The following is a 25,612-nucleotide window of genomic DNA, read 5'->3' as shown; positions in this document are numbered from 1 at the left end:
AGCTGATTAATGGCCCCTATCAAGAAATGCAAAAATGCCCTGCCCGTGTTTTGAAGTGTGCTTTTGTATATGTATAGCTGAGTTACAGTTAGAACAAAGAGATGTATGGTAAACACACAAGACCACATTATGTTCTCAATAAAAGCATTTGTGGTGTTAGAGAGGATTGAACTATAACACCACAGCTATCACAGATGAAACCATATGAGTTTATAAAGATCATGCTAAACAGGTGTGGTGATAAAAAATAAGAATATAGAGCTGCATGTAGAAACAACATTATTAAGCCCCTTTTTCTGCAGGTTCTAGACTGAAGTAGAGGATATTTCACCTAGTATTTATTTCAGCCATCATTTAGAGGTCAGATTCACCTGACAAGTCCAGAATGACCATCATTATTCAGGTGCATTAGTCCACTGATTGGATTTATGCTTAAACTTGCACTATCTGATTAAACCATGCCAGAATGATTAATTTATATTTCAGACTTTTACTGTATGTGACACGCATCCAGAGTAAATGTGGATGCATCAAGTCAGGAAAGCAAGAGGGGGAAGTCACAGAGATAAACTACTCCAAAGCTTTGTGCTCCCACCAAAGGAAAGCTTAAGTAGATATTGGCCTCAGTTTCATGTGCAAATGAGTGCTGAGAATGTGATGAGTAAATAATTCAGTTTGGGTTATTGAACTGCACAGCCGTAAGTTTGAGTAATTTAAATGTTGTGCGCCCTTCTCTTTATTTAAACAGTTTGTTTTTTCCTCTACAGGCTCATCTCACACCAGAATGGGTATAAAGAAGGTCGCAATTTTTCTTCTCCTCCTCTCAATTTGTCTAGAGGGAGGATCTGCCAAAGAAAAAGGAACAAAGAAGGGGAAGAAAAAAGGGAAGCAGGTTTACTGTCCATCGTAAGTACGGGATAAACAACACATCGAGCTGTCATACAGTGCAAGCGACAATTGTACCTCTGTGATATGGTGTTGCACCGCTGTAAAGATGGAGAACTCAATCTAAAAGACAGATTTTTAGAAACAATGAAATGCCATGATATCCTGAATTTCAGCATCAAGATGACATCACTGATGACATCACTGATGACGTCACCAGGGTTGTTTTCTGAGATTGGGCAAAGCTCCTCCAAAGCCACAGAGAGGTTGATTGGTTACTTCTTGCCACATGACCAGCGGTGCCTGTGCTGCATTTGAAAAAAAGTTGAGAGTTTTCCATCTTGTTTTGCTGAGACAAAACAGGGCATTACAACAAAAGTGTGATGCATCACATCAACGTCGCTTTGGGTGTGTTTGACGCATATCTCCATTGAAAATAATACATTTGTGCACACGAAAGACACAACATGTGAACAGGCCCCCAACACGGGGAATGCATTTTGGTCATTTTGCTAGCAACAGGGATTGCATCCCCCATCATCCCCTTCTCATCCCCCCTCATAATGCCTACTGACTGTAGTACTCCCAGTGACTAGTAAACTGACCAGTCAGTGTGAAATTGGTGGGGTTCTCCTTTCATGCCCCTTCGAGGTGACCCAATAGTCAATTTTACACCTGACGGGTCTTACCTCCCAGTCTTTATCTGCCAGTCATGTTTGACCACATCTTATCAGCTCCTTCATCGCAGAGTTCCTCAAGTCTGATATGAAACTAAAACAGAAACCAACAGCGAAAACATGTGGCGTTAAAAATGCTCAATACTTGCAATGCGACATGTTTAAGAGAGTCCCAGTTTTTTTTTTTTTTTACAAGCCTGATGCTACCTGTTTTAGCACTTCCTTGTTTACTGCAGCTGTTTGGTAACATACGCAACCATGTAAGGAAGTGTTAAAGAAGTCGGGAAGCTGCCAGATCATGGATAAACTAAAAAAAAGTCAATTCTGTATATATGTAATCTTGTAATAGAAATTACATCAGTATGTCCTAACATGCCTTTGGACCATCCTTTGTCTCTCTGCAGCGGAGAGTTGCACCCTCTGCTTCCTTAAATGGTAACAAATGGGTCGACAATGAAACTTCCTGAAATGAGAGAGAAACCGTTTGATGTAGTCCCAGTATTGGCAAGTGTAAGCTGTATGACATATTTCGTGTTTAGCGCTGCGGATGCCTTTGTGGATCAAGGGAACCACTTGGTTCCAGTTTAGCTGTTGTGCTTGAGGTTGTCAGAGGGGTCTGTTAAATGAGAAAAAAAAAAAAAAAAAAAGAGGTTTAGTGGATGGGAATTATGTGTTTCACTTTGATCAGAGGAACCGCAGAACATACACACACTGCGCAGCATTCCTGTGGAGCACTTTAACTCATCCTCAATGCATGATAAGGTTTACATAATGATATGTAAAGTGCTTTGAGAAGGGGAAATTCTTTGGCAGGAGAATTCATTGCCACCCACAAGGAGGCTTTCTGTTTCTCCTTTCCCTCCTGCCAGATCCCACTCTCTCCTCTTTCCCTCTCTCTGTCCCATTGTTTTTTCATCTGTCGACCTGAGACAACAAATGATGTTTGGCTGAACGTCCTTGAAAGTCACCACTTTGTGTTAGGGTGTTAATTCTCACTAGACAGATGTGCTTTGCCGGTTTACAGAATGGTTCAAAGAGTGAATTTTACTTTGGGTTCAATAAAAAATGGAAATGCACTAAAAAAAAACCCCAAAAAACCCCAAACTGTTTGTCTTGACAAGGCATTTATCTTTGCCACCCACATGGCAAATTAATTGACTCAATTGTTTTTTTTTCCTCAAGGCAGAAAAGCACCATTGTCTTGATAATGTTCTTGATAAAAGTGATTTTACTGAATTGTATCAAACATTTGAACCGTGTATCTTCAAATCTCCTCAGGCAAACCGAAACCAATGTCCTTATAGAGCCTAGCTTCATCTTAGCGTGCGTAGTGCTAATTAACAAATATCAGCAATGTAAAATTATAAGATGGTAAACATGGTGAACATTACCTTTTAAATATTAGCACTGCCACTGTGAGTATGTTAGCATGCTAATGTTAACGTCTATATGGAGGATCATCTCAACATAATCTGGAAGCATCTTTCATCTCATTTGGAAACATCACATCACTCTAACATTGCCTGCACGCTGCAAATGTTAAAAGCTAATTCATCCCTAACTGGTAGCTCTCTCAGGTTATAGTTTAATCACAGAGTATACGGAGTAGAAGTGGGTGTACTGTGCCTCTGCACCGTTCATCTGCCAGGAATTTGACCTGCTAATGTAATCGTGTTACAGTTCCCTCTCTGTCTTTTTTTCTTCTTCCTTGCAGACAGCTGTCATCTGAGGATCTAGCCCGAGTCCCTGCGAACTCAACCAGCAACATCTTGAACAGGTTACTGATCACTTATGATCCCAGAATAAGGCCCAACTTCAAAGGCAAGCCTCTTTTCCTCTTCATCCATCTCTGTCTATTTTGAATTTACATTTTTGTTGCAGTTCTGTCAGGCTTATTAAATAAATGACTATACTATGAATATGCACCTCCAGATTTCTTTCATTAACTTGCTGTAGGAACAGGTGTCTACATCATGAAAATTAATTTCCTCTTATGCATACACTAGCATTACTTAACACTTATTTAGCTGTCACTTTTGTCAAAAGAATAAGCGCATTCAACCGTGTGGATATAACCCAAAAAGTACATAGAATTCATAAAGTAGAATTTTGTTTTGTTATTTTATATTAATGTTGTTATTTCTTCATGGGTGAAGATAACAGCTGGGTTTTTAGTCCGTGCTAGAAGACGTGTTTGGTTTGTGATGTCCTGAACTATCATTGTGGAGTGTGTTTCAATATTGTGGAGCCATGACAGCAAATAGTTTGGATTTTGTTGAGTGGCAGCCACCCCCCCCCTCCCCCAGGCATGACAGGCTGGGGTGTATGATTTGCCCATGTCCTAGATGTAGGGGGAACCTGAGTCCATATTGCATAAATAACAGTTACAATAAACTGATTTAGTTGGGTTGACTGTTTCCTCTAAGTTCACTGTGGTGTTGACACACACAGGCCGTTATGGGAGTTCATTTATTTACTTAAGACAGTCTGAAATAATAAAAAAAAAAACAATACACTGTAAATTTTGCTTGTTAAATTTGTCTTTTTCACATTGAAACACTGAAATTCTGCAACACAAACAAAATCTGTGTCTCTAGAGTCTGCTGCTATTTTTTTCCCATTCTTTACTGTCCACCAACAATCCATCTCTCCACTGTTTACAGTGGACAGTAAATGTCACACTGTAGGGAGTATGAGGCTTCAGTCTCACAGAAACGGCCATAAAACTAACAAAAACGTGACTGGTGACCCTCTGCATCTAAATGACGGCTTTACCAGTCTTCAGGTTAGTTTCCTCAGTTAGTTTCCATCTTCTGACACTTGGCAGCAGGAACCGTATCTGGGACTTGATGTTTATATGTTGTGAGCAGAATCAGCTCCCTCTCAGACTGCCTGTGACTGGTCCAGTGGCCAAACACCTGCTCTTGATTTCAGGGTGGGCTGAAAATTCCATTAACATCCATGTCATAATCCACCAAATTACACCCTAAACTGTGCCTTGTGCAAAAAAAAAAGGTGAGCTGCTCAGACCATGTGCGGAGCTAACGCCAGACACTAAATTATGAATATATTGTATATCATTGAATATTGATTCATTTCTTTGTTTTTGCGATTGCATAGAAGTTGTGAGCTATATGCCACCTCTATAGTATGCACATTTAAACTCCTGAACCTCTGCGAACACCTCAAAGGAAATTATTTATTCAAAGCAGGGTGAGCAGTCTGCATTCATCATGGATTTTATTAGTTTATGCAAAGGGCTGAGTGGAGAGAGATTCCAGCATATTTGTTTACAGTGTTACCAAAGCAGTGGGGATGAGAGGGTTTTTTTTATTACTTTGCGATGGTGGCGCAGTCTTTCACAAACCCTGATCGGTAACATAATCAATTCAGTTATATATACTTACAGGGTTTCACAGATCACACTAACATGTATTGTATCATACGATCACAGTGGTACCTCACTCTCATCACAAAGCAGCTGCCAAACACAGTGGTCTCAATACTACAATCTGTTCTTTCCTCACTCTAAATCCAGGAATTCCTGTGGAAGACAGAGTGAACATTTTCATCAACAGTTTTGGCTCCATCCAAGAAACGACCATGGTAAGAATTCATCTCAATTCCCCCTCATCCTGGCAGTATTGATAATCAATACTTCTGTCAATCAGCAGCAGTGGCTCAGAGCTGAAAACTGCTTTATCGCACAAGTTTCAGGAAGAATGCATGAGCATGTTTGCTAGACAGTATCAGACCATTTAGCAGTGAATCATGAAGAAAACTGGGGTTTTCATGCCTCATTTATCTGATGGCTTAATTGCTGATAAAGAAGTGCTGTTGAACGCTAGTGAACAGATTAAACTAAAAGACGGTCCTGGGTCGAATCTTGATCACTCAAGAAACAATAAAGGGAACATTCCTGAAGGTCTCTAATAAGCCTGGTTTACTGGTGTGTTGTTAATTTAAAGCTGCTGGGAGGAGCCATTAAACGTTGTGTCTCTCAGTAAATATAGTCAATCATGTGATACGGTAAGTGAAATTAATGCAGCGATGAGAAACAGAATTCACGGTTTGACTTGATTCTGTCTCATGAACTCCTCCATGCTGTGCATTTTTACAGGATATAATCTGAGAGAGTTTTATTCTACAAAAAAATAAATAAAAAAGACTCAAGTTCTCACAGAATAATATAAAGTACAGTAAGAAAAGAAGATTTCAACATCTTGTCCTCCACAAATCATGCAGGCGCTTTTTATGGGCCTCTGAGTAACAAAATCATCAAGCCAAATCTGATCTGAAAACATCAAAGTTGTACAAACTAAACTTGAATGATTTATCAGATTTTGGCTCAAACTAACATCTGAAATGTTTCTGAAATTTGGTGTGTTTGAAACAGTTGTCAAACTGCTGTCAGGTGCAGTGGTGCTAGCAAATTCAATTTCATTCAAGCTGAATATAGTCGCACTGTTTGTTCAATGGCATTCATGCAATATAGAAAGGACAGAGTTATGGTGGGTAGCATGCACGATTTCCAAGCTCCTAAATGAAAAACAAGCCTTAAAGTGACATTTTTCCCCTTTTTCCATCAGTGTTGATGGTAAATGTAGCCATTTGAAGCAATAAGTACCACAGTGTGTGCCATTTTGACCGAGAAAGCTGGGTTCAGCTGTGCAGTGCCTACATGTGCCGCAAAGAGCTGCGCACAAGCTTTTTATTCCCAACCCCCAAGTCCTCTCCGCTCTGCTCCCCCGGGGTTAGCATTGGCTACAGCATTCAACAAAAACTACCCACACTAAAATTCATTGCAGCAGAGCAGGCTGATTGGTAATGGAGAATGTAGTGTACATAGCAAAAGTGAAACCTAAGCTAGTCAGAAGCATCTACACAAAGAACAGCCAGGATACAGAGCTAAAGCTTAGTAATGGCTAGCGCTTGGCAAACGTCACTGTGCTCTGTGGTAACGGGTAACGTTAGGTAAGAAGGTCCTGCTGTCCTGCATGTCTCACTCACTGCTTTGTTTGGAGGCAGAGGCAGCGTTTACAAGAATGATTCAGTTTCTGTTGGCATCTGAGGGCAATTTGAGCAAAGGCACCACCAGTCACTGTTTGCTCTTGGCAGCTCAGGTTCTGGATGTCCCCACCGGCCATGTCCTCTTGCATGGCTAATGCAGCCTCCACCAGGGTCTCTCTCCACTGCGTTTCTTCGGCCGAATACTCTGGCTTGAATAAATACAGCTAAAATTCTGAGTCAACCGAAACAATGTAAAATGTATCTTGGTCCATAACAGCCCCTGCATTCTTGTTTTGGGATGCCAGTCTTTGGCTGTTGGAAACATGATAGTTTGCAATATAAGCAAAGACAACAAAGAAGCTTTGTTTTTGCACGGCATCAAGAGCACGCCTCCTGGCTACCCAGATAGAATTCAAGCTGAAATAGCCTGTAGTCCTTCCAGGGCAACCAACTACATCAAATGATAACGCTGGTGACCCAGAAAAATAACAGCTTTTGCAGCAGGAGAACAACGTTTTTCAGTCAATATAGAACACATCGAGGTATTGAATTCTCCAATTTGCTTCATTTAGTAACAACACTGATTGGACAGACACGAAAAAGGTGGTGAAATTCCCCTTTAAAGACTTGCCAGACATGCAACCCATTTTAGGCAAACCTGCGTAATACATGGCGTCAGAGGTAAAATTTACTGCCCTTTTTTGCTTAAAAAGCTGCCAGTTTTCTTGCATGAATAGTCCATATACTCCCAATAGAAAGAGCACTGAAGACCTTTGCTCCTGGAGACCTGTTGCAATAGATTTGCACAGTGTCTCAGTCCAACGCAGTGATCAATGTTCCCCTACTTTATTTCATGAGGAGTGACACTCTTAACAAAGCCTCAGATCTTATGACCTGGAATTGGAGCTGCATGAAAATCTAATATTTCTTTTGGCTGCAGATCAGTAGAGTGTGTTCACTTGTAAAAGAGTAAGGGAGTTTCAGACCAGGACCAATTGCAGACCAGTTAGGATAGTGGAAAACCCTTAGAATAGAAAATGCATAGAAGTGGGGTGCATGGATGGTGGAAGCAAAGAAAACACAATGGGAGGAAACAAAAAAGAGGTAATAGAAAAGAAGAAAACACCAAGGAAAATGAAGACAACTAAGGGAAAGAAGGAGGAAGAAGTGATAAGGAAGCTGAGTTAGTAAGCAGAAAGTGAAAAGACTGGCAGAAAGTCAGAGAGATGTTAGAAAGGGAAAAGGAAGACAGGGAAGAGAGGATAAGATAGAGAAAGAAGGAAAGACCAGACAGTAGGAGACCAATGAAGAGAAAGAAGGAAAATAAGAGACAGGAGAATGAGGAGAAGAGCAGGAGAAGAATGAGACAGGATGGGAGAAGAAACTGGACAGGGTGGAAGAGATAAATTAAGAGAAAAGCAGTGAAAAATGTGAAGAGGAGCAAAAGATGGAAGGATTAAAAGAAAGAGAAGCCTGAAGAAGGAGACAGATAGGATCAAGAAAGTACAAGTTTGAGCCGAGTCTGAAACAGGAAAGAGATGAGGGACCCCCAGATGGCAACTCTTCCCTCTGGACGCCCAACGAAAGTGAGAAAGAAAAAGAAAGTGACGACTGTTTTAAATGAATCCAGGGGGAGAAAGAAGAGACAGCTGGTCACCTCTACCCCTCAATTTATCACTCTGTGGGGTATCTGATGATCTCAGGAAACCCTCTCTCATCATTTACACCTCCCTCGGCCAATCACCACCCCGCGTCCACCGTAGTTAACAAGTCTACTTTCACTTTATGACTGTGTTGATCAGGAGAGGATGACTAATTTGACGGTGTAAGATGAGAGAAATTGCAGCTGCGCGCTTTTTTTATTTTATTTTTTATTCTATCTTTTTTTTTTATGCTTCTCAGCTTGAGTTTTCCTCGTTTATTACAGTGAGCGGTTGTGTTAAATCTCCGTGGGATCGAATGCACTACTGGCAGCTTGAAAGTGAGCCAGAAGGAAGATATATTCTCGCGTCTGGTTTTCAGAAAGGCGAAGGTGTGGGAATTGGCCTGTGCCTCTGAGCCTAGTGTAGCTACTGGTGCTGTCGCTTGAGGACTAGCTGGAGTTGGACATAGGAGGCTAAAATTAGGTTGTATAGAAATGACAGCTTGCTTTCCAGTATTGGATATCAACAATTTGACCACTGCTCTCCCACCCAGAAATGTTTTCCTGGCAAGAAAATAAAGCCCATTCTGGGTTGCTGCTGAATGTATAAACCATCCTAAGCCGTCTGTGTATAGAGTGCTGTTAGCTGAGTAGTTCCTACCTATTTATAATGCATGTACAACAGGGCTGGAATGAAACATTCATGTGGTTTCTTGTCCTCTCATACACACTGGTCACCAACATGGATTGCAACAAATCACATGTATCGATCACACATCATAGCTTTTCTGCATTTTTCGCCAAGAAAGTTATCTGTGTGTCTGCTGTGTATACAGTATGTGATACTTAGTTTATCATTAGAGTCATATTCTCAACACAGCACACTCTAGGGATGGGTGGAAAAGCCTGTGTGAGTTCAAAAATGGCCTCGTATTTAGAATTCCTATGCTGAAGATAGCACAAATATAGAAAATAAGTTAGTGTATGTGTTAATTAAATGCTGTTTTGGTCCAAAGGAAGCTTTTAGTGTAAAAAGTGGGTAATAACTTAGCTTACAGGAAAAAAGGACGGAAGGAGAGTTTAACATTAATACTTCACTGTAGATAAAAAGCTACCATAGTGCTGGAAAAAAAGCAATGTACTTTCATGAGGAACAGATGCACCATAAAACCACATTTAGGTCAGTTGGCTGTCTCTTACCGTCAAACCTGACTGTAACTCAAATAGTTTCCATGCAGTAGAAATATACTGTGCCAGCAAACCAGTTATCGCACTTTTACAAAAAAATTGAGGGAAAACCGTACAAAGAAGACACGACAAAATCGTCTCTGCACACTCAATCTGACGCAGAATGTCTCTAAACAAATTGCACATACTCGTACACTAAATGAGCTTGTGCAATAGCCATGAAGCGTGGATGGCTGCTGCGGCTGCGATGGCAGGGCCGTGTTTTTTTTTTTTAATGGAGGCAGATGGCATCCCGTAGATTCTGTTGAGATATAGACTCCTCCAGGCAAAAGAAAACATGGCAGAAAAACCTGAAAGACCCAAAAATGTCCTGTTGCACAACTGCGACGGATGAGCTAGCCAACATACGCTTAACCTGCGGTGAAGCTCACCATGTTGTCGAGGATCGGCTCCAATAGAGGGAGCTTGTTGTGGCCAACTAATTAAGAAGATCACTGAGTTTAAAGCACGATCCCAGGCAGGCGTTTCATGTGTTCAGTCGTAGTGGACAAAGGTGGAAGCGCAGGTGATGTGACCCAAACATATCCATGATAGAAGGAACAGCTTCTAAAATCATCATGTAAATTTCCTCAGCAACAGACTTTCTGAAACTACTGGCAAATTATTAACAATTTGGAGCATTAGGTCCATTGTTTTGTTTGTCCACCGACAGCAATATTAATATATTACTTTTCATAACATCCACCTGGACCAGCACTCTCACACAATAACTTTCTGCATGTTTAACACATGTAAAGGGATGTGTTTGATGTGTTTGATTGGCTCCAGAATGATTTGCCAAACGAAAACATCACATATGCTTATTCTAGTTCTCTTATTTCAGTCGCAGCACTTTAACATAAAGTTCTTGTTTTTCTCAATTCATGCGGGTGTAAATATTTGTCAAATATTTACATGTGAATGTTATTATGGTCCATTGTGGGTCCTGCTGCTGATTTCATAAAAGCCTGCAATCCACTATGCACCACTTTAATCTGAAAACAGCTGACTGCAGAGAATGAAGCAATGACAAATGTAGGCTTTTAGCAGACTCTCCACAAGCTGCGGCATCAAAAAATTAAGAGAAAGAAAAATGTACATGATAAAAATTTGGCACAATGAAGTAATGGAAGGTGGAAGTTCATTTCTTACCCAGGAACACACACACCCGCACACAGCTGGTATTTTGGCGGCTTTATTTGACATGCCATCCATCTTCATGCTCAGCATTAATAGTCCTCCCTAACACCTGGTCCCAGAACAGCTTGAGGCACGCCATCAAAGCAGGCCCAAAAAAAAGACGTCCCAAAGCCTCACTGAGTGATACTTTCCCACCAACTACAATGTAGAAATTTCACTAATAAGCTCTCTAATGAAGCCTTTGCTGTCTCACATGTTGCTGTATTGATAACATTTGACCCCTGGACTGTTCGCCGACTTCTTTAAAAGTAGATGTCATGAGTGTTTTCGCTGCAGCTGTGAAATGTCACTCGGCAAGTGGTCTGTGGAAGTTGTTGTTGAAATGCTGGGAGTGCAAAAATGCTGGCGTTCGTGAGTTTAGAAAAAGTTTAAAAGAAGTAAGAAACATAACCTGTCAATAAGATGGAAATGCTGGATAAATAACAGCCACTTTGCCTTCCATCTGGGCTCCCTCCTTTTTTAAGGCAGGACACTACACAATAGGGTAAAGACTTTACAGATACCACCATGAAACTCTAGTTGTATTTTTGTATGACATGTCTTCTATAAATTTATGTTTAAATGAGCAAATGAGTCATTATCTATTTAGAAATGCACCAATTTGCACACATATCCATAATAGAAATCTGATTAAATTCTTGTGTTATTTTGTGGACAAATTGAAGCCAAATGTTTTTATAGATGGAATTTTGGATATGTTTCTTTATCACTCCATAAATCCAAGACTACTGTCAACAGCCATACAAAACTGTTTTTGGGGAATAAAGTGTTACATAAATGAGGTCATGAATGAAATATGAACAAACCTCTCTGTGGAAACCTTCAGAATTTAGACAGGAAGAAAACTGGGAAGCATGGTGTAAATGCTTCTGAAGTAGACATTTATGGCTCAGAGATTGAGAAAAAACTCATTTTGAGAAAACATCCTTTGAAGATATACCACTACAGACAGAACTAAACAAAGTCTCATAAATAAAAACCTAAATGTATATTTTGGACATTTTCTTTCCGCTAGTCTGAAAGAGGACGTGTTAGAGAAGCAAAATAGCCCAAAATCTCAGAACCGTACAAAAAACAAAATGAAAAACAAAAAACATGGACTTCGTGGAAAATGTGTATAGAAAATAAACAACTTCTGTCCAATAGTACGAACATGAAACCGGCATGAACCATGTTTGTGTGTTGTATCCAACAGGATTACAGAGTCAACATCTTCCTGCGGCAGCGCTGGAACGACCCCAGGCTGAAGCTACCGCAGGACTTCAAGTCCGATTCTCTCACCGTTGATCCCAAGATGTTCAAATGTCTGTGGAAACCCGACCTGTTTTTCGCCAATGAGAAGAGCGCCAACTTTCACGACGTTACCCAGGAAAACATTCTCCTCTTCATTTTCCGTAATGGAGACGTCCTCATCAGCATGAGGTAATGCTATTCTTAAGCATTTTCATTGTTAAAATGTGATTGGCAAATTGCAGGCAATGATTATGGTACATGCCATCCAAAGATAACAGTAGTTCTTTTTCCAGCTACGTTTGCCTAATTTAGCTTAAAATACATGTGTAAACAAGACTATACAAACACATCATGTGGTTTAAGGCCTGCTTGCATTGTACTATTACCTGGGGACCATAATGTAATATTGTAATAATTGATCATTTGTGCCCTGTGTGCCTCTCTCTCAGTTATGGAATTTTTTTTTAATCTGGGTTTTCTTTATTTTTTTCTTTTTGGGTCAAGAATTATTGAGGCTGGGGGCTGCAATTTGAAATTTAGAAATTTAATGAGACTGACCTCATTTATTGAAAAGCATTTTATCTTCCAAATTGCTCTATGTTAATTCATTGGGGCTGCAATAACACTCTGCTGTGTCAGGCTTCAATCATCCCCAGAGATAATCGACTCTGCCCGTAATTGTGTGTTACACATTGCTTATCCAACTCAAATGCGCCTCTCAAACAAGCAACATAAAAGTAAAACCTTAAATCCTATGAGATCTCAAGGCAATAGACTACAAGTGTCTCACACTCACACAGAAGCCCTCTGTGTGAGTGTGAGGGGATATAAGAGAATAACAAACGCCGGGCATAATGAAAAACTGACAACAGAATTTTCTTCCTCCTCCAGGTTGTCTGTCACCCTTTCTTGTCCACTGGATCTGACATTGTTCCCCATGGATACACAGAGGTGTAAAATGCAACTTGAAAGCTGTGAGTTTACCTGAAATAAAAATCACCTTAAACAACCTCATCAACTGAAGTCCAATTGAAATTCAATTGCTTTTTTTTTTTTTTTTACATACATCATACATATCTGCTCTGTAAAACATTAAAAAAGGGATACTTTATGTCTTATATTTTTTGGAACTCAGCAGAATACTTATAGGTCTCCATAGTTGTATACCTTATTTTCATACAACTTATCAAATCTTACAGAAAGCAGTAATGTCAGGGTTCTATCACAGGCAGAGCAGGCGGTCACACTGAGCCAGACAGCAGGATACACAAGGCGAGAGCGCACAGACTCTGAGCAACGACACATGTTGGCTTTTCTCCTGAAGCCTGCTTCTTATGCAACCAAAAAAACATGAACACACACCCTGTCCTGCACCTTCGCTCGCTGAATGAGCCACCGAACGACGTGCTAGTGTGAGAAGTGCTAACTGCTAACATCAGTTTGCAGGAAAGATAGCTGATTAGCTGCTCAGCTGCAGCACATTAAACAGCACGTAAATCTACCTGCAACATGTCACTTCCAGTTAGGTGCTGGCGTGGTTTGTTTACTTTGTCTCTTGGTCTTCATGGTGTAACACCAACACAGTGGCAGCCTGCCAGCTGCTGTCAGTCAAACACAGACATGCACACCACCCCCTCCCTCAGGTGGCTGAGATCAAAAGGAGCAACCTTCATTTCGTTTCCCCAAAGACCTATTTTATCCCTTTTTAATAATGAAAAAATACTATTAACAATACATTTAAAACATCTTGACATCATTTCTGACTGGAAAAAAAAATGAATGACTAAATGTGATTTCAGCTGGACTTTATCATATCTGCTTGGTAGTATTGGGGAGATACAGTATTAATGAGTTGGGAATATGTTTGTTGTTTTTATAAAATAGTTGTTTTGGGGTAAATGAAAGCATTTTGCTTGTGTTTAGAAGCTACTTTCTGTGGCACTTAGAGAAGTGGAATAAATCATCATATTTTAAGGTTGTTGTGAAATTCTCACAGCTAATTGAGCTCGACCATGGTTATTGCATCTTGTTTACAAAGCAGTTTAGACTTAAATAAGCAAAATGACTTCAAACCATTTCCCTCTAATGCCAAACCAGACTGTTAGCTTTCTCCTAGTCTGTGTGCATGTGTATTACATCTCTGTACTCTGATTGTATGTTTCTGTGAGCATGTACTGCACTGTATATCCGTATCTCTGTCAACACTTCTGTGGTTTCAACGATGTATGTGCACAGCATGTATGTGTGGGAGTGTTTCACTTTTGTGTGCCTTTGTACCTCTTTCTTCCAGTTGGCTACACCACAGATGACCTGCAATTTATGTGGCAGACAGGAGATCCGGTGCAAATGGATGCCATCGCTCTGCCACAGTTTGATATCAGACAAGAAGATATTGATTATGGGAACTGCACCAAATTCTATTCGGGAACAGGTACTGTCCTTGTAGTAAATACACATTTCTTTCCTCTCTTCTTTCGAACAGTGAGTCACCATAATGAGTATTAGTAAGGAAAGGAGAAATTTAATCACTCAAAAATACTCCCTATAGCCAGTACGAGCCAAAAGTGGCTTGGTCCCATTTTGATTTTGGCACTGCTCCCTCAATAGAAACTGAAAACTTTTAATTTAAGCTAAACAAGATTTTGACTTCAGTGCTGTTCATGATTCGGGTGCTTTCATCCATTCATTAATCATTCTCTCTGAAATGAAAATATTTTGTTCCATGTAGGCCCCAAACGTATGTCCATGTGCCTGATGCTTGCACTGAGTATTATCAGTGCTTGAGAAGTGTGTCATGTATTCATTCTTGTCCAGTTAGTTTATGTTGCATGTTTATTTTGGATTTACTGTACACCAATAGCTGTTTGAACATTTTGCGTGAGGTGGTTATTATCCTTCTGGCTGCAGCCATCATACAGTGTGCAAGCAGCGTTACAGGATCCTAGTGGAAATCAGGATAGGATGTTGGGTCTTTTTGTTAAGATTAAACCAGCTGGCCGCCATTGATTGAAAGATGAAATCTTGGCAGCAGCAAGCAAGCTTCAATTGGACATTCTTATCTGACCGAAGGTAGAGCTGCGTTACCGTCTTCTGGTGAAGGCCCAAAGATGATTACACCTCAATCATCCTTGCTTTAGTTTTTTCAAGAAAAATGAAAGCATGTGTTTAAACACTTCAATAGCCTACAATATTGTAGGGTTGTGGAGATTCACAGTCTCCAATAGAAGGCAACATTTGTATGCACTGTTGTATGGTCTTACATTACAGATCTTATGTCAAATCTAGAGATTCACAGTTGTCCCGCAATGAAATATTCACACCATCCGACTGGGGATGAGTGGAAAAGGTCCAGTTAAAGGCAGGGTGGGCGGCTTTGGAGAAACTAGCAAGAGCAGGTAGATTTTTATCAAACCGAAAATATCCCATTCCCTCCCTTCAGGCCTCCCTCCAAAGCCACTCTTCCACAACACATGAACGTGCACTGTGTGGCTACCGCTGGAGGACGAGTCCAGGCAGTCACGTCCTTTGGTAGATAGGCACAGATACAGATTCTTTTTGGTCTCTGGTCAAACTGTTTGATTTACTGATTGCTGGCTGGCTGTGAAGAGATACTCAACAAATATGGCTGAAAATGCTTCCAACATAAGACACCTACTCTACCTTTAGGTAGGGCGGAGCTGATGAGGGGAATTGGAAACAGGTGAGAGTTGGCAGAGCATTGCCTAAATTATTGTCATCTTACTAGCTGTGTACTTCTTCCCTGCCAGTTGGTTTCTGCCACCAAGCGTAGTCAAGTCAAAGGTCTCCACCTGTGCATCTCAACCCTCCAGTTATTTTCCTCATGTGCCGTGTTCTTGGATTGTCAAGAGGCACAAGTCACTCTTTGAATGGAAAACCTGACCAGCTTTGTAAAATTTTACAAAGTTTTGCGTGGCTACTCAGGCATTTCCAATATATTTTGGCCAGTGTTGGCTACGACGACTAAAGTACAATATGTCACACTTTTTTCCGGCCCCAAGTACTGAGTGTTTGTAGAATGAAATAGAAAACCACAACAAAGGTCCTGGTGCTGTGCCATACATGTATTCAGACCAATGTGCATACGAAACAACGTTCGCTAATAAAAATGGAAAATCGCTATCAGCCAACAGAGCTGGTGTGACCTCAGAGCTCTCGCATTGGGGAGGCACACTGCTGGCAATGAGTCAGCCTTTTAATGGGTTGCCATGGCAACGTGGCCAGACACAAAGATCACCTCTGTGTACGACTGGTTCGAGCCTGCTCTGCGACACAGGCAGCCCTTATATGCTGTATAAAGCTTACCCAGAGATCCCCAGGCTAGTTAAATATTACTCCAGCCAATCCACTCTACCATCCCATTGGACCAGCTGACCAGCCTCAAAGAGCAGAAACACAATGCTGTTGTAGGAGGTCTGGAGCGTATCGATGCTCGCTCCATACTGGTTTAAGCCCAACTAAATGAGACCATATTTCCAGTAAATGTGGATTGTTTAAACTTGATTATTTCTGAGTGGAAATTTTTCTGTACTGTTTCTGTACTAAAGACAGGAATATGTTCCTGCTCACTAAAAATAGGAACTTTGTGTGTGTTTGTCTGAGGCAGGCATGTTATCAATTGGAAGCAGAGCTGTTTGGAGTGCAGCCCTGAGTGCTCAAACAGGTCTCAGTTGTAATAAGGTTAGCTAAAATGATGTTAAAGTCCTTCTGCCGATTGGGCTCTGTCTTTCACTTCTCTTTTGCTTTCTCTATTAGTAATGGTGTGTACCTGCTCTGTTTCATCAGGGTCTGTTCACATTTCTAGACTGAATAAGTCATAATGGGACAGCACATTTTACAGATATGACTGTGTTTGTGTCATTTCAATCAGACAATGATTAAGGGCAGCCGAGTCTGAAAAAACGTCAGCCATGTTGTAAAAATACTGAAGAGAGATGTGAATTTCGGACAGCAACAAAATCTATCTAATACAATAAATGCAGCTAATTTAAATTGAGCTTTACACTTTTGGCTGGTTTCTCTAATTTATGACCTGCTACAAATACAGAACAGGATAAAAGTACCTAATTTAGAAGGGTGTGACTACAAGGCCATCAATGGGAGTAATCGTCTTTCAATAGTGTGTGAACCCTCCCAATAAGAATAACAGACATTAACAACAATAACAGTTGTGATATTAGTTTTGGAATCTCTAAGACGAGACTGTCTCATGTGTGGAGAAGGCAAAACTTCAGCCAAGCCTTCAGTTCCTACCAAAGACTCCTCCCCTCATGGGTTGTGTCCTTTATAGGACCCAGTCTCTGAATTGGCACAATTACCTTGAGTATGAACTCTATGCCTGCTTCTCATTTCTGAAATTTTAGGCAAACTCTGTGTCTCACTGAATTTTTTTTTATTCATATTTGACCGTTGTCTCCCTCCTCATGCAGGGTACTACACTTGTGTAGAGGTTATCTTCACCCTAAGGCGACAGGTTGGCTTCTACATGATGGGTGTTTACGCCCCCACGCTGCTCATCGTTGTCCTCTCCTGGCTGTCCTTCTGGATCAACCCTGATGCGAGTGCTGCCAGGGTCCCCTTGGGTATGGATTATTTGATCAATACCACCATCTTCCGCTGACGTTTACCTAGTACGCATGTTCTGTAAATATGCCTTGCACTGTTTGCACCAGAGTCGAGTGCATGGTTGGCTGGATGAAGAAGAAGAGTGGATAAAAGTGCAGGTGCCGCTGAGCTAATTAGGTGGAAAAAGGTGTTGTAAAAAGCCAAGAGGAAAAGATTGTGGTTGATCAAAAAAAAAAACAAGCCTTAGTAGGACTTATATGTTTTTAGGGATCAGTGATGCTCTGGCCCCAATCATCTCCATCATGACATCATCAATCACTCTGACACCACAAAGGACTTTATCTATCAAGCATGGTGCCATGTCCAGTGCAGGTCTAAACGTGATAAATCACAGAATATAGCTGTAATTGACAGATGGGACCCACTGCAGTGGTGCTTTGGATAAGTAAGTGCTTTTAAGTAGCGCTAATCTAGTGTAAGTCTAAATACATGGGAATTTGAGCCCATACAATAACTACACTTTTTGTCTGATTGGTCCATGTAATAGTTACTATTTTTTAGTCATCGCAGAATCTGATCTGAAATGTAACCGAAGGAAAATATGTTTGATTTCCATGTCTGTTATTGATCTGCCAACACACACTCTATTACATGAATTTACCTAAATGTTTAAAATCTAAAGTATTATCCCACTGGATTCAGTTTTCTAGCCAGGCACAGGCATCACAACCCAGTTCCTGTGGAATGCCCGTTTTATTCACATTCTCAGCTTTCCGATGTTAAAATGTAATGCTTCGTATACTTTGCCTGAACTCAAATTGAAAATATGCAGGTACAAGGCTCAGTTAATGATACAAAACAAGTTCTTGTGTTTCTGGTAAATCCTTGTGTTGATCAGTGTGAGCAACTGGGGTTTGTTAGACAGAGAGAATCAGGAGAAACTCAGCTGGTCAATGAGGCACACCTGATCCCTATTAACCCAATTAATGAAGGGGTGTATTGGGTAGCAGGGCTGTTTTTCCAAACCAGAGAAGCACACAATGTGTCTCGCTTGAAGAGGGTCCAGCTAGATTACTAGACTGTTAGTCTGAGTCCTGAGGGAAGGCAGGAACAGTTTAGCACGGGCAGTGCTTAATTTATCATGTGCCTTTTTTTTATGCACTAAATAAATCACAGGCAGGAACAAGATGAGCGATCTCCAGACAATGTCCCTCTTGCTTAAAGTGCTGGCTGTAGACACAGTCCTAGTTTCACCTAGCCCTGCATGATGAAAAGGGGAAATTCTCAAACTAGGTTCAAACTTTGTTTGGTCCAAAATGGGGGACGGGCTGATGTGAGGCTTGTCTCGTCTGCAACTTCACTCCCACCACCCTCATAGCATAACTTTTCGGCCACAGCAGGCACTTGTTTCTAGCAAAAAAGCTTTAAAAAAATCACTGTACTCTCCATCTCAGCACTAAACCATGACGGGCACAAGTAGTGACCAGATGGTAATGTCCTCCAGTTTATGTGTAATTGTCCATTATAGTCTTTTAGAAAATCTCCCTGGAGAGGCTACTTTTTATGGGAATAACAAAATAAGTGGCCGTGGTCTTAATTGCTGATGTATTAACCCATGAACACGCAGGCTGACGCTGCACGTGGTATAATTGACGTACAATATTAACAATTCAGACAAAGCTTGCGTTTGCTCTAAAAATGTCCGTTCCACTTCTTACTTTTCCCTCCTCCATAATTTAACCTGTGTGTAATATGTCAGTGTCACCCACATACAGTATCACGCGGGCACCTCTGTCTGTGCAGACCTGCATGGATAAGATAATCCATTGTTATCCCACTCCAGTCGTCCCCTGCCTCCATTTCTCCATCCTCCCTCCAGTTGTTTATCACCACTTTCATCCCATCATCACTCCAACTCCTCCTGGAAGCCTCCTCTGACTTCTCTCTAAATGGGATCAGTCCAGGTCAGTCAACACCCAGGTGTGGGACTACTCTCATTTAGTGCTCCGTGCTGTGTCTGTGTGTGTGTGTGTCCAAGTACATGTGTGTGTGTGTGTGTATATGCATCCATGTGTTAATTGATCTCATTCATGCATTTGTTTTCATGTATGCTGTACTCGGCATGCTTTCCTTCCACATAGAGGATATAAGCAGATGTAACAGGAAGAATTAGTTTACCATTGTATTACAAAAATAGTCAGATACAAAGGCCAGGTGTATGCAGCTGAGTGTATCATTGGGGAACAAGGCAAACAAAGCTATTTTGGTATTGCCACCTTTCATGTTTTCCCTCTGTTTGTGGATAATAGGTGTGCTCCCAGGAAGACAGTGCTCTCTTTAACAGTTTGTTCCATTGAGGAAACTGCAGCTTGATTAGAAATCCTGAACCCTGTATGAACTCTCCCTTGATGAGTGACCATAATGAGGCCTGGAGGCAAAATCCATCGGCCATCCCATTGTATTTATTATCTCTCTGAAGAATCATTGCAGTAAGGGAAAGGGAGTGAAGCCCTTCACTGGTGATTATAATACCCTCTGAAGAGTAATTCTTTCTGTTGTAGACTTAAAGAGTTGCCGCTGTGCAGAGGGAATCTCTAACCTGCAATCCTGTTAGCTATCCGAGCTAAAAAACTATTTGGAATTACTATCATTAGAGGCTGTCTGTGCTCTTGGAGACGTCCTAATAAAGGGGGTAAAGGAGCGGTCAGGAATGTCTTGATTGCATTCATGTTCTCAGACACCCAGTGTGGATGTGAGCATCATTTTTAATGCAGCCTTTGAGAAGCTTTTGGGAGATTCATTTGCTCAGTATTTTGTGCTTTGAAGAGGAAATACAAAAGTCTTTTCTCTCAGCAGTGGGTGGATCAAACACTTGTCCTCAGTGGAAACAAACAATTAGGCTACAGAAGAAGGATTGTCCTATGTCAGTGGTGTATTTTGACAATCATGGATACATCACATGATCAACCGGAGCGGGGTATTGATTCTCAATGCTTTTCTTTATTCTTTAGCACGGACTGATATTTTAGAGAATTAAGAACATTTCTTTTTGTTAAACGACTAAAGGGTTGGTTGAATTGCATGAAAGAAGTCAATATCAATACCAAACTGACAAGGTCACTTGTCTTCCCTCTTTGTTTAGGCATCCTCTCAGTGCTCTCTCTGTCCTCTGAGTGCACCTCCTTGGCTTCGGAACTGCCCAAAGTGTCCTACGTTAAGGCCATAGACATCTGGCTCATCGCATGCCTGCTGTTTGGTTTCGCCTCGCTGGTGGAGTACGCTGTGGTTCAAGTGATGCTCAACAGCCCGAAGCGCATCGAGGCCGAGAAGGCCAAGATGGCATCTAAGGAGAAGGCAGCGGGGAAGAGCCCCGCTGCCAGGAACAACACGGTCAACGGGACCGGAGGGACGCCGCTCCATGTCAGCACCTTGCATGTCAGTAGATCTGGTTTGATAACTTGAGCGTGTGTGTGTGTGTGTGTGTGTGTGTGTGTGTGTTTGTCACCATTCATCATATTCCTTCCAGTCGTTGTGATAATTCTGATATGATGATGATTCAGTTCGATGAAAAGGGCTGTCTGATGGTGACAGTATTGCAGTAAGTATAGCATACACTTAAACTGATATTGATTTTACCGTCCACAGCAATACATGGCTTGGCGTCCATGCAGGTACTCCTGTCTGCTTCTCTAAACCAGGGAAGTGCTGACCGCCATCTACTTAAAGTAACACACTAACTATGGATAAGTGCCTCACACAACGCCACATCAAAAAAAAATCGGAGTCATCTTTTTTAAGCACCACAGCATTTCATTGATGGCGATGTTTTTGTTGCTTTGTGTGTAGGTGTGCAGTGTGTGTTTGTATGTCTGCGTTTATGTGTATGATTCTATGTAACCTCAGTAACACACAGTATAATGACATCCAACAACCTCAGGCAGGTTTACAACAGTGAGGCATAGAGATCTAATCAAAATGCAAAACACAGAAACCCAATTATTGTAAATTGGCATTCTCTCTAACACGCACATATTGTGAACACAGCTCAGTCAGGACCCAAGTCTGACACTCGCATGCACATCAGGCATGCAAGTATGTTGTATTGGTCTTCCAATTGTACGCCTAATTGAAATTAATTTACCTCTAAGTCCACGTTAGTCCAGACCTCATTTGGTTTGAGAGGATTACATTATTCCATTGAGGTTTAATGGGTTTTCTTGTCAAAACCAAATCAAAATAATGAAGCTTTAATAAGCTTAATGACTTCAGTGAGTAAGCATCCATAGTCTGATTAGATCCTGTTCGCCCCGCAGGCCCTCAGGGAAGTTGATGAAAGGGATTTTTGGGATGACATTAAACTACATCCTTTGCTGATAGCTCTTATAAGCACAGGTTGTCCGCTGTGATAGCACGTACAGAGTGGAGAAGAGTTACTAGACCCCAGATGAGAAAGCAACCATATTAGGCAACATTGTAGAGCACAAAGTAAATCTAATTTTGGCTGCAAAGATCTTGCTTTTTTCTCTTAAAATAACAGTAGATTTGTTTTATCAGCACGAGTTCTGTCCAAGCTTCTGGATCAAACAGCTCCCTTACTGGATTTTCAAAGTCTAGTCTGTTTTCAAGTGTCCAACAGTCCTTAGCAGGCTCGTGTTAATGTTCCTCACAGTTACAGCTAGACAGCGGTATTCACTTGTCTGTTGGCAAAGTGCGATTGCAGAGTAGTCAGGAATGTTTCTGCAGGACATTTCTTGCAGTTTGGTCCACGAGCAAGGAATCTATAAAGATACAACATGGATGTTGACCAAGAACAAACTGGGCCATGTTTAGTATTGTAATAGATGGTAGATACAGAGTTATTGCAGTCTGATTAAATGCCATTCATCCTGTCAGAGAAAACAATGCATGTTGATTACAAGGTAGTTTTGCTGTGATATTTTGAATAAGGCACACAAAGCTCTTCCCTCTTGACAGATTAAATAAATAGTAAAGAAGTAGACATGGATAGACTGTCAGGTGACGATGACGGCTGCCATGTCATCAGTGTCATCTGCTGTGGTATGTGCACATATGTATTGATGTTTATGTATCTTTACATTACATTACATACATACAGTAATGAAACAACATCGACTGCTGCAGCTGCACTTTCGGTGTCTTGTAAACCAATGACCAAGCTGGCGTTCGTTGTGTGCATGACAAAAAGATGTAACAAAATCAAAATCGTACAGTACAGCACACCCAAAGTAGATAGATATAAGGATACACCTGTGGAAGAGACAGAGAGGGAACAGGAGTAAATGGATGTGGTGTGACCTCCAGAAACGAATGCCAACATTTGTATTCTATTCCGAGATGCAGGATGGTGTTACGTTACAAGTATAAAAAATGCTTTTGCTGATTTTTTTCATGTCATATAATGTGTCATGATGCCCTGATAAAGACACTGTGGTTGATGCTTTTGATTAAGCGGTTATGGCATTATGACTAACTCGAACAACCCAGACGTGCAGACTCAAAAGCAGAACTCTGACACCGATCAGGTGTAATTAAAAAGACGTTTACTTTAAAAGGATGGTTTGGGAACAAAGGTTGATAACAGGTAGTAAATCAGCGAAGGCAGACGAAAACGGAAAGTAGGAGCAGGCAGACTTCATAAACAGGAGTGGAGGTAACTGGGACGAGGGCTAGAACGCTAAAGCCACTGAGCACAAAGACAGAGACAAGGGTGTGGAGTGTGCACTGGTTGAATAATGAGGGAATCAGGGGCAGGCGTGGATGTGGGTGTGGGGATCATCACTTACTGATTTTAGCCCCAGAAGCTGCCAGCAGACTATTAGTCTAATCTTATCTCGGTTTGTATGTTTCAGATAGATAAATGCATTTTGGCTCGTAGATGCTGGGGAATTTAAAAATCTATTCTCGTTTCCATAATGTCGCTGTCTTGCACCCAGGTGGCGGAGACTCGCTGTAAGAAGGTGTGCACTTCTAAATCAGACCTGCGGACCAACGACTTCAGCATCGTGGGCTCGCTCCCGCGGGACTTTGAGCTGTCGAACTTTGACTGCTACGGGAAGGCCATCAATACCGGCAGTGGTCCTGGCAAATCCCAGTCCAAGAACAACAAGAAACCTCCTCCCCCGAAACCGGTTATCCCCTCTGCTGCCAAAAGAGTCGACCTGTACGCCCGAGCCCTCTTCCCTTTCTCCTTCCTCTTCTTTAATGTGATTTACTGGTCCATTTACTTGTGATTATCTTGTATTATTAACCCTCCACTTCACTCCCACGAATCCTTTATTGATCTGATTACATTCAAAAAGTTGAATTCAAAGTGAACATTGAGAAATGAGAATCTTACCCATACAAAATGATTGCTGAGAAGACAACTATGTATTATTATGAGTATCATCATCGTTATTATTATTATTGTTATTATTATTATTACATTTAGGCCTATCTTTACCTAAAAATAGCCAACCATCATCATCATTTGTGTATTAAACAATGATTACATCTTTCGTTACCTAAAATGGATATATAGCATCTTGTATTGAAATACTTTATTTATTGATAATGGTACACGAGAGGCTAATACAGGACTGCAGATATAACTTGTGATGAATGGTGTGTGAACAAATCCACAAAGATTGATTGCGTAACGACCGAGCAGAAGATGCACAGATCTATAAAAGAGCATTTGTAAATAGCTATTTGATTTTTTTTTTTTTTTTTTTTGAGTCTGCCCCAAAGTTTAATGAGTTAAAGCATTTTATTTAAGCTTCAATGCAAAATGTAACTTTGTAATTACCTTGCATGTTAAAAAAAAAAAAAATTGCATGTATATGAAGGGAAAATATAAATATATATATAAATATAAAGTGTTTATTAATTTTAATATTATTATTATGATTTGCTCTTGAGAAGACGAGTGGATACGTGAAGCACGCTGTTCTTGTCCAGATGGTCATGTGACACTGCCACTCTACCAACTAATGTATTGTATGAAACACTGCTCCTGTTCAGATGGTCATGTGACACTGCCACTCCTTCGACAAATGTAACGTTCAACATCCCCCACTTGTAGCGTGCGTAAATGGGTCACGAGTGAGCTCTGACCATGTGTTTGTGAAATTTACAAGCAAAGACAAATAAATGATCAAATGACTTTTCACCATTTGCTGTGACTAGAAATAAACACGTTTAAATTCTTAAACACTGTGTTTTCTTTTTTGTGACAGTCGTTAGTGAAAGTGAGCCGGAAGGTTTGGATTTTTCCTTTTTCAGGGGGGTGCAGACTAAACACTGCGGTTTATCTGTATATTTTTTTTGCATTAGGTGGAAAAAGCCTTCATCTCCAGTGTCTTCCCTTTGCTCTGCTGACTTGTATTCCAACACTTCACACAACAACGCATCTGTTTCTTCCACGGAGGCTTGACCTCTCCTAATCTGCTAAACCAGCCATCTATTATTCATGAAAAATTGGTTCGAAAATGACCCCCTGACTATCATTGCGAGACTTCTCATATGAAATCTGTCTCTGGCTTAATGAAGCAAGATAGATGCTGACCTTATGTCATGACAACAGGGTCATATTAATGAAGTTTGAGGCAAATTGGCCGAGGCTTTCTCATGTGAAGGAGAAGGAAATTGTCATTGCAGGGATCTGTTTTTTTCTTTCTTTCGGGTTAGCACAAAATCAGAAAACAAGATTCTCTCTCTCTCTCTTCCTTTCTCTATCTCTCTCTACATCTCTTTCTCTCTCTCTCTCTGCGGCTGCCATGGTTACAGACATGGGAAAGAAATTTTGTCTGTCACTGCAAACACCTGCCTGTGACACAGAGTGGGAGTCAGACAGAAACTAGACTCAAGTGGAAAAAGCTTCTAAAATCACAGAAGAACGCACGTAGCATCGACATAGGCATATGTTTTCACACATTACTGAACAATGCATGCATTAGTGGTTCATTTAACCTGATCTGTAGACTTATGTCAGCTCTGACTGAATCTCAAATGAGCGTGATTCTGCATTGCAGTGCCCTCCAATGGCCAGATATATACTTGTTTAATATAATAAGGAGACAGAATGCTCTACAGGGAGAAAAACAGATGTAGCGCCAGGTTCTGTGTAAAGAATGATAATGACATAAGGCAAAAA

At 40.9% G+C, this 25,612-nt stretch overlaps 1 protein-coding gene across 1 annotated transcript; it reads left to right on the top strand.

Annotated features, from left to right (window-relative positions):
• The first annotated feature begins 775 nt into the window (after positions 1-775).
• glrbb (glycine receptor, beta b) lies at positions 776-23,708 on the top strand. Its single transcript, XM_070836870.1, has 9 exons — positions 776-906; positions 3,277-3,383; positions 5,101-5,168; positions 11,837-12,063; positions 12,766-12,848; positions 14,165-14,305; positions 17,322-17,474; positions 20,600-20,892; positions 23,412-23,708. Exons 1-9 carry the CDS (start codon positions 785-787, stop codon positions 23,706-23,708), a joined length of 1,491 nt encoding a protein of 496 aa, XP_070692971.1. The 5' UTR covers positions 776-784.
• Positions 23,709-25,612: the final 1,904 nt, after the last annotated feature.

The sequence above is a fragment of the Pempheris klunzingeri genome, chromosome 9 (genome assembly GCF_042242105.1).
Source record: "Pempheris klunzingeri isolate RE-2024b chromosome 9, fPemKlu1.hap1, whole genome shotgun sequence".
Lineage (NCBI taxonomy): Eukaryota > Metazoa > Chordata > Actinopteri > Acropomatiformes > Pempheridae > Pempheris > Pempheris klunzingeri.
This window is presented reverse-complemented; position numbering and strand designations above follow the sequence as displayed.

Coding starts and splice junctions, on each gene's coding strand:
- glrbb (XM_070836870.1), top strand. CDS start 785: ATGGGTATAAAGAAGGTCGCAATTTTTCTTCTCCTCCTCTCAATTTGT. Junction 12,064..12,765: donor GACGTCCTCATCAGCATGAG/GTAATGCTATTC, acceptor TTCCTCCTCCAG/GTTGTCTGTCACCCTTTCTT. Junction 20,893..23,411: donor TCCATGTCAGCACCTTGCAT/GTCAGTAGATCT, acceptor TCTTGCACCCAG/GTGGCGGAGACTCGCTGTAA.